Source organism: Uloborus diversus, chromosome 4, assembly GCF_026930045.1.
Source record: "Uloborus diversus isolate 005 chromosome 4, Udiv.v.3.1, whole genome shotgun sequence".
In the NCBI taxonomy this organism is placed as follows: Eukaryota; Metazoa; Arthropoda; class Arachnida; order Araneae; family Uloboridae; genus Uloborus; species Uloborus diversus.
The window spans coordinates 116,607,280-116,622,275 of record NC_072734.1 but is presented as its reverse complement, the minus strand read 5'-3'; the positions used below and the strand labels follow the sequence as shown (position 1 = coordinate 116,622,275).

At 33.4% G+C, this 14,996-nt stretch overlaps 1 protein-coding gene across 1 annotated transcript in view; it reads right to left on the bottom strand.

The window, feature by feature from the left end:
* The window catches only part of LOC129220781 (sodium/myo-inositol cotransporter 2-like), a 57,110-nt gene that overhangs the window by 18,923 nt on the left and 23,191 nt on the right, over positions 1-14,996 (bottom strand). Inside the window, exons 6-8 of the mRNA XM_054855210.1 lie at positions 4,607-4,712; positions 1,798-1,878; positions 734-939 (exon numbers count right to left, since the gene is read on the bottom strand). Of these exons, the coding sequence (XP_054711185.1) occupies positions 734-939; positions 1,798-1,878; positions 4,607-4,712 (393 nt within the window). The remainder of the gene's footprint in view (positions 1-733; positions 940-1,797; positions 1,879-4,606; positions 4,713-14,996) is intronic.

Sequence of the window (14,996 nt, the reverse complement as noted above, 5' to 3'; positions counted from 1 at the left end):
TGTTTTCTTAATGTATATAGGGCATATGTATCAAAGTAATTACACATTATGTTAATTATATGTGTAATTATTGCAATATGCTACTAGTAAATCCTAGTTTACGCAATTTTGATTTTACGAGGTATTTTCGTGGAACCTAACCTCTGCATAAAATGAGGGCATATGTACAAGTATTAAAGCAATATTGCAGTTAGAGTGATACAAAAATGAAACTTGGTGCTTCATTCCTTTTTAGCAGAAGTTATAGACTACAATGACAATTACATATATTATAGTGGAGTTCTTAGATATCATGTATTAATGATAATAATACATGATATCGAAGCACAAGCTAATATCTTGGCACAAATTTTGGATAACAACTTAACTCAAATTCTCTACTAAAATTTTTGAACAAATATTATCAGGTCTTATAGTCTTGTAAATACTAATTTTTACTGTTTCAGCTGTAAAGAGATTAATGTAAAGCAAGTGAGATTTTCAGAAATCTAAACGCTTTAGGAATCCAAAGCTTTTAATTCAGTTAACTGGATTAATCTAACTGGATTTAATCCAGTCATTACTACTGTTCATGACTCACTCTTTAAGTTTTCCATTTGATTAATGCGATAAATGTTCACTGGAAATCAATTCCAAAATTCAATTTGTAAAATTAAAATGTCCCATTTTTAAATAAGTTTTAAAAAAAGAAAAGAAAAGTATATTCAAATATATAGATCAATGCAATGCTGACCTGATCAGTACACCAATACCATATAGATGCAGGAGTCTGTCCGAAGATAAAACCTAACCAGGGCATGTCAGGATCATCCCAGGATCTCAACAACATCCAAGCGTCATGCTTCGGAATACCACATTCTGTGTCATTCATTCTAATAGATGGAATAGCCTTCATGTACTTTTCTTGAAGGCCAGACATGCCACCCACCATTAGAAAAGCTAAAACAGTACATATATAGTTTTTAAATATCAAAGTACAAAAATAAATATCGTTTTTCAAAATATAAATTTTAAGAACAAGTTTATATAAAATATTTGAAGTGACAGAGACATTTTTAATCTTTGGAAATATCTCTGTCGGAGAACATTCTCAATTCTGATCTTCTGATGTCTATTTTAACAAATGAAAAAAAAACAAGCCTACACACATATCATACATACCTAACATCTAATGAGAAGGAAAACTGGGCAAAATTAAAAAACAATGTTAAAAAATTAAAAGAAAGAAAATAATCTCAATGTTGCAATATTGTCCCCAAATTTGCTGAATCATCAGCAAAATTTGCTGAAAAAAGAATTTTTTGGAAAGTCACAGTAAACGTCTGCGCACCCCTGACTACACCTGCAAGTTCACCCATCAGTTTTTGTCTCTACGTGGTCAATTATTTTAATCGGATGCATGAAACTAACTAATAAATGTCGAGTTTAGCCAACAATACCCATTCTTTTTTTTCTGCATACAATATTTTGCTCTCTCAACAAATTACTAAATTCAGTAAAAATACTGAAAAATCACGCTTCTGATAGTAGTAAACTTTTGAATTTCAGATGGACAAAACTCCTGAAATCACCAATAAAACTTAAAAGTATCTACCAGATATTGCTTAAAAAAAAGCAAATTAAATTTTATATCAGTTATTGATAGCATTTAAAATAAGACAAAAAGCATATAAAATGCTTCGTAACTTTGATTCTATCATGCAGTTACATACTAATGCATAGATTTAATTGTAATTTTTAAAAAAATCACAAAAAAATATTTAAATTTCTTAGTGTATATCTTATATTAAAAATTACCTTTAATTGCAACAATTGTTGCACCAATGATCATTACAAAAAACTGCAATGTATCTGTATATATAACTGCTGCTAATCCACCTAAAAGGCAAAGGCAATAGTTAGTCCCATTTTTTTCAAGTTACTGCCTTCGAAGTTTATAACATTTTATGAAATGTACTTGTAAGGAAATCTTATTAAAAGATAATTTTGTTGATGCAAAAGATATATGAGGCAGTGAGAAGCAAAGGGATGTGAGTGGACATTTTCAAGTTTTGAACAAAACGACTTTAGAGATAACATCCTAGGCAGGCAAACATTTATTTTTTTTCTTCTAAACCCTGCTGTACAGGACAGCAGCACCTACCAGGGCTACCATTACTGTAACTTGCCCCAAGACAGACGAGGGGTTCACCTACCATGTGTACTGGTTATCTCCAAATGTTTCATTTTGCCACTAACATCCCTTTGCTTCTCACTGTCTCATAAATACTATTGGTGAAACATGACTAGCATAAACCACTTGAGTAAAATGTTAATAGGAACTAAATTCTATGCTAATAAAACTTTATAAAAAGTCTATGCACACACAGATACAAAGAATAATAATACATAATAATCTTTATATATAAAAATCTTCCGTGCGGACGTTTGTCACCATAAGGCTTTTAAACGGCTGGACCGATTTTGATCAATTTTTTTGTGTGTAATTAAGTTTTGGCAAGCATGGTTTCGAAGCGCGATGGATCGAATCAAAAACGCTTTTGTGGATTAATTAATTAATTTAAACATTGGATGGTTATATCTCCCAAATGATTAATATTTATTTTTACCTATTGTTGAGCGAGAACTGAAATAAATATTTAACCCGTTGCCAAAGGACAATAAGAAAGCCAGCTGTGCTTTTTGTAATGAAATTTCCTACTGTGATATAGGTCAATTGAGAATAGATAAAACTTAGAGAGAGAGTGAAGCCTTCATTTCTTGAAAGCAACGATTTTAGGTCCTGTGATACATTTTAAAATCAAGTACTGGAAGGTTCACGCAAAACGTGTGTTCTGTTGTCGTAGTCATTATTAAAGGAAAAGATGATGGAATTTAAAAACGAAACTAATTTTATTTTCGTCCAGATAAATTACAACAGGGTAGTTCTGTACACAAAAGATCAGTGCAGTGGAAGATCTTTGGTGGAAAGAACAAATTTTGCAATATATGAAGCTTAAAAAGTTTTGGCTCAAAAGATCGCACCACTAATCGGTCGGAGTTGGCTTCTCTCACTTATCAGCTGGATTACAGTAGCGTGGTGACTTGGCGAGTTTGGCCATAAACAATAAAGTTGCGCAACCATTTGTTTACATTTTAAAGATACTGTTAATGTAATTTATTGTATTTTTTGTTTATTTGGCGAAATATTTCAAATTGCAAAGAATTGTTTTTCATTTTTAAAGGGTTTTTAGTCATTTTAGTTGAAGAATGTGTTTATTTTACATCGGGAGGGGGGAGAGATGAGTGATTTTCGCTTATTCAGAGAACTGTTTCTATCTTTAACATTTTTCTGGACAATATCCTTTCGATTATTTTATTCTTTTTCATATGCGGGATGTTGCAGTGGGATTTCCCGTTTGTTATAGATAGGCAGTTAGATTTGTACACTTAATATCTGAGGACGCTTTTTATCTTGTGAGTATGGCTAAAAGAAACCATCAAGTACGAGAGAAAAAATAGTTAATAAAACAACTGCTCAGTGGGCATTAGATAAATCAAGTTGTAATAAATATACAAATTCTGACACCATAGCAGCGTAAAACATTTTTTTTACTTCTTTTTTTCAACAGAACGGTTAAAACACTGGATGGTTTATTAAAATTTTTTAACTTTTCAATTTATCAAGTTTGAACAGAACAACGCCTGTCGTGTTCTCTAGTAGTTTTATATATATGACATTAATTAAACCATAAAATGAGTCATAAAGACTGTAAGCAGGTGAGAATAATTTTTAAGATGCACTGAAATTCATTCATAGTCAAGTAATTTCAATAAGTTTCATCAAGAGAATTAAAAATAAAACTTTCTTTGTTGCAGAGGTAGCAACTTTTATAAAGTATATTTAATTTGTTAAATGCAATTTATGATAAGGAATAATCAATATCTTGCCAAATGTTCAACGTTTTAACAAAAAATCTAAGGTTCATATAAACAAAACCCAAATGAAAATGTTGGGGTTTATTATCTGTACTAATAAAAAATGGCAATACATTAATTTCATATATAACTGTGTAATGACTAAATGAAAGAGTTGAGTTTTGTTGATAAGGTTTCACAGGTTTGTTACAAACATATCATCGCCTCAGAGCAAGAGTAAAGCGTAATTCAAACAGCGCCCGCACATCACGTTCGCCATGTAAAGCGGACAGAGTAACGTTTCCCGAAAAGGGAGAAGCATTCATACTTTGCGAAAGTGAAAAAGGTACATGTTAGTCTCTCACCCAATAGAGAAAGCGCGCTCATCTCGTGGAGATAAATGAAATGCGACGCCCAACTCTACAGATGTCAGAGCCGTCAGATATCTGGCTTCTCGTCCCGTTGACGGGTCCCATACAATACGACTTGCTGTCATGGCAACGCCGGCCGAAAACTGGTTTTAGGGAGAAAAGCATACTTCGGTGACGGATGTGCGGATGCAGTGTGAATGTTGCATAAGACATACTATCCCAGGAATAACAGTAAGATATCCTACTGTAGCTCTGAGGCAACGATGTGTGAAATTGAAAAACAAAGAAAAAACTGAAAATTGAAAAAGAATATTACATTTACGTAGTACAATCTATACCTGTGATGGTGCAAATTCCAGTCATAAGTAATAGCCCTACAATGGCTACATAAAGATCCCAGTGAAGAGCTTGATTGATGAAAACAGCGCCTGAGAAAAGGTTCACCTGAAAACCAAATCAATATACCTTAGATATGAACATTAAGTTATAGAACTTAAATTGAAATAAAATAAGTTTGAAATATACTATTTTCCTAAAGGGGGCAGATCAAGGGCGCCCATATGCAAAATTTTAACGGGGGGGGGGGGGGGGGGGGCTCAAATATTTCCGCCGTGGTTTAGCAGGATATTTTCCCCCTAGAAACAGATTTCAGGACAGATTAGAGTCAATAAAATTTGACATTTTTAATAACTTATTCATTAATGGCTGGAGAAGAAATGCTTTTGCGTTTTTGCAAAGGAAAAAGTACTAAAAGCAAGGAAGTTCTAATTTCAAAGGGGGGCTTGAGCCTCCCCTTGCCCCCTATATGGGCGCCCATGGGGCAGATAGAAAAAAGTTTAATTTGATTCAATCTAAATGCTTTTTATTTAAGACATCTTTTTAAAAATTTAATTTGCAATTAGAAAAACAGACAATTAAAATGAAAAAAAGTGAAAAGTAAATTTTTGCCCGGAATATCTTTTACCAAATTGTAACATTAGGTTTGAGATGTAACACTAAATAAAGCAGTTTTAAATATTTTATTGCAAATATATGTGGCAGTGTTATAATATTATATTATGTAGCAAACAGAGGTGCAGAGAGAAAGAGAGGTTTTCGGGGTCCAAAAATATTACATTTTAACAGATATTGAAAAGTCAAGTGTGGTATTTTATACCATATCTGAGTACTTTACAACCTTCCCCCAGAAGGTAAATTCTAGCTGTGACAGTGTTTGGTGCTATTAGGCAGAAATCAATTGACATAGGATAACTCTAAAATATCACAACATTTTTCTTTTTAATCTTGAGGTTATTTTTGCATAAAATTTATCTACAACAGGTGTCCTGCCATAACTTATGTTTTATTTGCTCTATAATACAACTAATGATATGAAATCTTATGGTTCATTCAAGACACAATTCATAAATACTTATTCCATATATGTAACATTTTTACAATTGTACTATAAAAATAAATAGTGTAATATTAAATGCAAAACATAAACAAAATATTTCGTAAATAAAAATGGTTTGGTTAAGTTGCTTAAAACAATACCCACACAAAAATTTAAAGTTTTTGTAAGAAAGAGCATAGTCCTGTTTTTTATGTGTTTCTCTATCCAACTTCAGTTTGGATGTTTTAAAAATGATTATAATACATTAGTTAGATTTTTGAATAGTTATATAATTTTGTTTTACAATCACATTCATGAAAATATACATAACATTTAAATAGCAAGTAAGTAACTGATATTTAAATGTGACATAACCAGCATCATGGTAGTTCTTTATAAAAAAAAATCATTACTTAATTTTAATAAAATTTTTAAATATTCAACGATATTGATCACTTGAAGTATAAATTCCATTTATTACCATATGATTCAAATATTATAACCATCTGCTCAACATGTCTCTAAATTTACTTTAAAGCAGCAGAATATACTCACTGGACTATGTTAAGCTGATCTAAATAATAACATTAAATAAATAATTTTTTAAAAAAATGCAGTTTTTACAGAGGAATTAAAGTAACATTTGCTAATAATAGAATTTTCAATACTACCAAGACCCAAGACTTGCTCAACTAGTAACTAATCAACTAGTTAACTAAAAGGAAAATAATATTTCCACACTGTTGAATTTGAAGATAAAACTTGCTAATTTCCAGCTTTCTAAGCTCCACACTTCAACAGAAAAAGAACATTTTCAAAGTATCAAACACAAGACACAAGAGGCATATAGGTAATTAAAAGCAGTTGTAATTAAAGGAAAATCAAAAAGTTAACCCAATAAAAGAATAGAACACTAAGGTTATTTTAGTAAAGTAATTTAATAACAACTTGAACATGTTCATAAAATACTGTTTGAACTATAATGAAAATAAAGACAAGAAATCACGTAGTTTTAAAGAAAAATTTGGTTATTGTTAGAATAAACTAACTCAAATAGCCTGATTGCTAAAAGTTTTTTAATGTATATAAATAAATTAACGTTTGACCAATGTACCCTACAGCAGTGCCGTAGCCAGTACTTTTTTGCACAGCGCTCTCCTGGAAATTTTTGGAGCCCTAAAAAACGCATTTGGGGCAGTCCCCAGAATATTTTGTTATTGATGTTTTAAAAACGCAATTTTGGGATGCATGTTAACCTGTTATGGGAAAAGGTGGTTGCTCTTACTCAGAAATTTTACTGAAGTTTTGAGGCCTACACTTGATGACGCTGGGGGAGAAAAGAAGGTACAAGGGTTTTCAAATTAGGAGTGGTTCGGGAGCTCGCCAATGAAATTTTTGTAAATTATAGCTCTAAAATGCAATTTTAGAAGATTTTCGGTGATGTTATGGGGAAGATAGATTCAAAGACCCAACACCGGAAATTTTCTGAATTTGTAGTTTTAAACATGCATTTTAGATAACTTTTAGTAACATAAAGAAAGGGGGGGGGGAGGTGGTCCCACAGTTCGTTTTTTAAATTGAATCTTTTAAAATACAATTGTTAATTAAAATGTCAGTAATCCAACGTTATTAAGCACAAAACTTGCAAATGATTGCAGACACGTGTTTCGGTGTTACAAGGAACACCTTTTTCAATGCAAAGAAGTGTGAGCTTTTGGATGAAAAGTCATCCGAGAAAAGCAACACGGTGGAACAGGAGGTAGTATAAATATCAAAAAATAGAAACTAAACAAAACAAAAAAGATAAAATGACACATGGAGACAAAATTTATTATATAATTCCATCAGGAAAAAACCGTTAAGTAATAAATTTTAAAAGAAAACCCATAAACAATGCAAAAAGTCCAAAAATGAAACCACTCTGAATAAATTAGCAATAAAATTACCAGCGGGAAAAACTATGTATGGAAGCAATGTATCAAATGGAGAAATGCAGAAAAAACAGAGTGAAGGATAAACATATTGGAATTAGTTAATCACAAAACGAAATAAGAAAGCAAAAAAAGAAAAAATAAAAGTAAGAAATGTACGACGTTTACATAAAAATAATAGAAAATCTAAACCAATTTTAACAAAGGAGTCCACACAGAAGAAAAATAGGGAATTGCAGTAAGATCGTTAACTAAATTAGAACGGTTCCTCAAGATGTGAAAAGATTCCCAAAAATCAAGATCCAACGAATTGGGGCATTTTTGGATAATTTGATAAGAGTTAAAATCAAAAGAGTGATTCGATTCCCAACAGTGTTGAGCAATACTGGATTTATTCAGCTGTTGTTTTCTCACATAGCTTTGATGTTCTTTTAACCGAAATTTCAAAGAACGGCGGGTCTGTCCGATGTATCCGAGTCCGCAATTGCAAACAATTTTATAGATCCCACAGCAATTAAGAGGGTGAATAGAATCTTTAAGAGAAGAGAAAGAAAGTTTATTAATAGGAGAAAATACCACTTGGAATTGGAATCGCTTCAGAATCTTAGCAACCTGAAAACTGATACCAGGGAAGAAAGGCAGAACAACTAAATTCTTAGTGTTAAAAGTTCTATTAAGAACAACATTTTGAGATTTTTTGCAAAGTTTTTTATAAATGGAATCAACTAAGGTGGGCGGATTGCTTGTGGGCGGTAGTTGATTCCATTTATAAAAAACTTTGCAAAAAATCTCAAAATGTTGTTCTTAATAGAACTTTTAACACTAAGAATTTAGTTGTTCTGCCTTTCTTCCCTGGTATCAGTTTTCAGGTTGCTAAGATTCTGAAGCGATTCCAATTCCAAGTGGTATTTTCTCCTATTAATAAACTTTCTTTCTCTTCTCTTAAAGATTCTATTCACCCTCTTAATTGCTGTGGGATCTATAAAATTGTTTGCAATTGCGGACTCGGATACATCGGACAGACCCGCCGTTCTTTGAAATTTCGGTTAAAAGAACATCAAAGCTATGTGAGAAAACAACAGCTGAATAAATCCAGTATTGCTCAACACTGTTGGGAATCGAATCACTCTTTTGATTTTAACTCTTATCAAATTATCCAAAAATGCCCCAATTCGTTGGATCTTGATTTTTGGGAATCTTTTCACATCTTGAGGAACCGTTCTAATTTAATTAACGATCTTACTGCAATTCCCTATTTTTCTTCTGTGTGGACTCCTTTGTTAAAATTGGTTTAGATTTTCTATTATTTTTATGTAAACGTCGTACATTTCTTACTTTTATTTTTTCTTTTTTTGCTTTCTTATTTCGTTTTGTGATTAACTAATTCCAATATGTTTATCCTTCACTCTGTTTTTTCTGCATTTCTCCATTTGATACATTGCTTCCATACATAGTTTTTCCCGCTGGTAATTTTATTGCTAATTTATTCAGAGTGGTTTCATTTTTGGACTTTTTGCATTGTTTATGGGTTTTCTTTTAAAATTTATTACTTAACGGTTTTTTCCTGATGGAATTATATAATAAATTTTGTCTCCATGTGTCATTTTATCTTTTTTGTTTTGTTTAGTTTCTATTTTTTGATATTTATACTACCTCCTGTTCCACCGTGTTGCTTTTCTCGGATGACTTTTCATCCAAAAGCTCACACTTCTTTGCATTGAAAAAGGTGTTCCTTGTAACACCGAAACACGTGTCTGCAATCATTTGCAAGTTTTGTGCTTAATAACGTTGGATTACTGACATTTTAATTTTTCAGCACAAAGGTATTTATTCTTTATTACAATTGTTAATTGTCACCTATAATGGTATGGAGAGAAAGAGGGGTTCGGGGGCTCTCCCCCGAAATGTTTTGAAATAATAATTGCAAAAACGCAGTTTTAGACGATTTTTGTTAGTGTTAGGGGGGAAGGAGATTCGGGCCAATCCCCAGGAATTTTTTGAGATTGAAATCTTCAAAACACGGTTGTAGGACTATCTTTAGTGAGGCTAAAGGGACGTGCAATCCTTCCCAACTGAAGCTCCAAAAACGTAATTTTGATTAACTTTCAATGAAGTTGTGGGAGAAATTTTCAAAATCTCTCCTGCGGAAATTTTTTGAAATTCAAGCCCTGAAAACTAAATTTGAGACAATCTTTAATGATATTGGCGAGAGAGGGGGGAGGGGGGGTTAGAGACAATTATCCAATAAATTTTTGAAGTTAGCTTTTAAAGCACGGGTTTTAGAAGATCTTCGCTAATGTTAGTAAGAGGAGAAGTTTGGAGGCCATTCTTTGTTAATTTTTTAAGTGCTCCAGCGGTATTTTTTTTTTTTTTTTTTTGAAGTTGAAGCCTTAAAAGCGAAAGTTTAGACGATATTTGGCGACATTGAGGGGGGGGGGGGGGTGTAGGGGGGACATCTTGAAATTTTCCGGGTTGAAGTTCAAAAAACAAAATTTTTGATTGTTTTTTTATAGCATGAAAAACTTCCAATTTTTTTTGGGGGGGGGGGGGTCTCTCTCCCTGATCCCCCCCTGCTGGCTACGGCCTTGGTCTACAGAAACAAAAACATGGCCCAAATCACAACCTACAAGAAACAAAAACATCCAGTGAAAAAACTCATAACTTAATATTCATTCAGTTTTCATTAATATTTAATACAGATAAATTTTTAAAATTATTTGAGAACATTAAAACTAGAACAATTTCAGAGCGTTGATTGAAAAACAAATGTTAAGTGCAGTGAATTCCAATTATTCAAACTCAATAAACTTCACTGTTAATTTGCACATGATTTCTAGAATTTGTTCCTACCTAGGATCCAAGCCCGTTACAAGAAAGCTTTTAATTTCATTCTATTTTTAATTGCATTGAGACATTGGAAAACAAATTATTACTTTTATCAGTTAAAGTTACCAGATAACAACTGATTTAATCAATGAATCATGTCTTTTTTTAATAACACAATCATTAAGAACACTTTTGCAAAGCTTACTCTACTGTAGTTATTTTCCCCTTTAAATAATCATTTAGCACTTCTAGAAGTATTTTAATTCCTTAACTTGTATCATAAAATAACTAAAATATAATGAATCCAAGTTTGATTAGAAGTAATGAAAAAACTTGAAAAATGAAATTAATATTTCAAAAATATTTTATATAACAGTAAAAACCAACTTGAAAGTAATCTTTCTAAAAGAAAATGACATGTTCAGGTAGAAAGACCACAATTAAAAGTAATAATTTTAGGTTTGTGGAAAAGGAACTTCACTGCACTGCTCAGTTTTTACTTTAAATCCATTAAACATTCTAAATCAAAAAAAGGCACTGAAAAAATACATTTTTTGAAATGGAATGGAATGAAAATAAATTTTTATGCATGTATTTTTTCAAATACAAATACAAATACAAATGTGACGACCAGCAACAGGCTCTGGGCCCAGCTAGGCTGGTCCTGGTCAATTAATTAGTCCCCAATGAAGATCAATGGCCCTCTTAAAGCTATCCACTCCCTTGCTCATTACCGCCTCTTCCGGTAAGCTATTCCAAGTGCCCACGACCCTGCTAAAGTAGTAGTTTTTCCTGATTTCCAAGTTAGCCTGAGATTTAAATAGCTTAAAACAATGACCCCTTGTCCTGCTTTCCCCGCAAAAATTTAATCCATTTACATCTTTCATTTTGATAAATTTAAATAACTGAATCATGTCCCCTCTGACTCTCCTTTGCTCTAGGCTATACATGTTAAGCCTATTAAGTCTGGTATCATAATCTAAATTTGAGAGTCCCCTTACTAATTTAGTTACCCTTCTTTGAACCCTTTCCAATACAAAAATATCTTTCTTCAGATAAGGCGACCAGAATTGCACAACATACTCCAAATGAGGTCTTACTAAACTCCTATATAAAGGCAGAAGAACTTTCTTAGATTTGTTTGAAATAGATCTATTGATGAACCCAAGCATTTTGTTGGCTTTGTTACTAGCAATACTGCACTGTTGACTAAACTTGAAGTCCTGATTTATAAAGACACCCAGATCCATAACATTTTCTGCCTGATTTATGACTGAACCCTGTAAACGATATCTCATACGCTTATTTCCATGACCTAAGTGTAGCACTTGACATTTCCCTACATTAACTGCCATACCCCATTTATCTGCCCACTTAGTAATATGATCTAAATCCTCTTGCAGCTGTTTTACTTGTTCTTCATTTTCGACAATCCCCATAACTTTTACATCGTCAGCAAAACAATTCATGCTTCCAGAAATATTTTCATTGATGTCATTCATAAATATAATAAACAAAAGAGGCCCTAAAACTGATCCCTGAGGAACCCCACTTAAAACATCACTCCAATTAGAATGATTTCCTCTCACAACTACTCTTTGCTTCCTACCAGTAAGCCAATTTCTTACCCAAAGTAAAGTTTTTCCTCCTATTCCAATGTCAGCTAACTTGCTGAGAAGAGCAACATGCGGTACCTTGTCAAAAGCTTTTTGAAAATCAATATAAACAACATCCACACATTTTTTGTTATCTAAAGCTGAGGTAACCTTGTCGTAGAAATGCAATAGATTAGTAGTACAGGATTTACCTTTCCTGAAACCATACTGCAAACTAGTCAACAGACTATTAGTCTCTAAGAACATCATGATCTTAATTTTGATCAAAGTTTCGAAAATCTTACAAATCACCGAAGTCAAACTTACAAGTCTATAATTCCCAGCAATACCTTTAGACCCCTTCTTGAAGAGTGGCGTTATGTTAGCCAGCTTCCAGTCCTCTGGCACCGTCCCCGAGTTATAAGAAGCATTGAAAATAATCAAAATAACATCCACTAATTCCTCTGCACATTCTACTAAAATTTTTGGATAAATATTATCTGGTCCCGGAGCTTTAGTTGCTTTAATCTTTTTCAAATGAAATAAAACCTCCTCCCTGGAAAATACAAAATCCTCAAGCTGTATAATAGCTTGTGTCTTGTTAGTGTCAACTGTTGAGATACAGTTATCGTTAAACACACTGGAAAAAAAGTTATTTAGAACATTTGCAATATCCCTATCGTTTTGGATTAAATTTCCATACTCATCAACCAAAGGCCCAATTTGACTGTTTCGAGCTTTCCCAGAATTAGCGTAAGCAAAAAACCTCTTAGGATTCCCATCAATGTCATCTGCCAGCCTTTGCTCCAATTCCCTTTTCTGAATCCGTACCAAATACTTAAAATTTCGCCTTGCCTTACTATACTGGAGTCTCTCTGCACTCTGACCAGTTTCTTTAAACTTACGAAAAGTGGCTTGCTTATAATTAAGAGCTTCTTTAGTCTCCCTGGAGAACCACATGGGCCAAATTTTGGTACTAACACCTTTTCTCCTAAATGGAACATAGTCCCCAACGGTTTTAGCAAGTTTATCCTTAAATTCCGTCCATTGCTGATCTACGTCGCTATTTTCCAACCCTGACGAAAAAACCTCTTTCAAGCTCTGCCTAAGTGCAACAAAATCGGTGTTTCTGAAATTGGGCACAAACCTAAAATTATCATCTTTGCACACTTCAAATTTAACCCGGAACCTAATGCTGTTATGATCACTATCTCCAATATGCTCCCCTACACTCAACCCCTGAACAAAACTACCTATGTCACAAAAAACTAGATCCAAAATTGCCTCCTCTCGAGTTCCCTGAGTTAAAACTTGATCTAAGAAACAGTCACCAATTACTTTTAAAAATTCCTCTTCTTTGCCATTACCAGAATAAAAATTATTCCAATCAATACCCAGAAAATTGAAATCCCCCATTATGATAACGGATCCCTTACTGGACATGTCACTAATAATACGGTACATCTGTTCATCTTGTCCCTGGTTTGAATTAGGTGGCCTATAAATGTTTCCAAACCGTAGCTTTTTGCCCTTACTGCTCATCAACTCCAGCCAAACCATATCAATATCAGTAGGCTTATCATTTATGACCAATTCATTGCAAATAAAATTGTCTCTAACATAAAATAAAACCCCACCACCTCTTTTACCTACTCTATCCTGTCTGAACAAATTATACCCAGCAATATGTAATAACTCTGCATCAGATTCGGTAGCCCATGTCTCTGTAATTCCAATAACATCCAACTTCTCATCCATGACTATGCTTTTCAATTCATCCATCTTGTTCCTAATACTGCGAGCATTGGTATAGAAAACTTTAAGCATGCCTAAGTTGCTTTTATTTAACACCCTGAAATTTCCTAAATTACAATTGTTAACATTACTACTCTTGTTCATCACTTTATTTCCATTTCTAGCAATACCCAAAAAAATTTCATTCTCTCGATACCTGATGCTTGAACCATGCCCCCCATTCCAACTTAGTTTTTTGACTCCGAAGCCTTTAAAATTAATCCACTAACCATTTTGACCCCTGTAGAGCTCAGATGCAGGCCATCCCTAGCAATCCAATCCCGTTTACAATGACTCCATACATCAATGAACCTGATACTGCGCTTTTCGCAAATTGACTTCAGTAGCAAGTTCATACACCTCGCACGTTGATTTAGCCAGCTCCTATGCACTCCATACCTGGGAAGCAAACCAACCACTTGGACATTCGTCGAAAAGCTGGTTGCTTTATCCAACAGGGATTCCCATTCCCTAGAAAACTCCTCATTTTTACTGTGGCCTACATCATTTGTTCCCACCCACAAAGTAACCATGTCCTCCTTATTCAATACTCCCTTCTTTTCAGCAACCATATTAATGTCTTTTACCCGAGCCCCTGGTAAACAACACCTAGCCACCTTACGCTTTACTCTCCCAACTGTGTTACCCACCTCCCTTACCATAGAGTCCCCCAAAATTACACCCTTAGTTTCCCAATCTAACTCCTCATTTGAAACTTCCCCCTGAATCTCTGGAACATTTATACCCTCTACAACTGGCTTACACCCTAATGCTAACTGGGCTTCCAAAACTAGCATCTTAAGTCTTAAGTCTGAGAGTTCAGCACATTTAGTGCAAATATAATCCTCCTCAAAAACAGACTCATTTTCCCCCTTATACAGGCAGAACATATGACATAAATCACAAGAGATCCACCTGTCCCCCTTCCCACTCTTTACCTCTTTCATAATGCATATAACACCCATTTCTACTCAGTGAATATGTTCCAAAAGGCAAAACAGAAATATAAAAATGCAAAAAAACACAGAATAAATACTAAAAACAGCAGTAAATAAACAGAGTTGCTGCACCCAATAAAGCACACAAGATCAAAAACCAGGAGATCACCACATGTTAGGCTTAGCTCCAAAAAATGCAAAAACACTTCAAGAATACAATAACAGCAAAAATGAGCCCCCAAAACACAATAAAACTAAATTACATGATA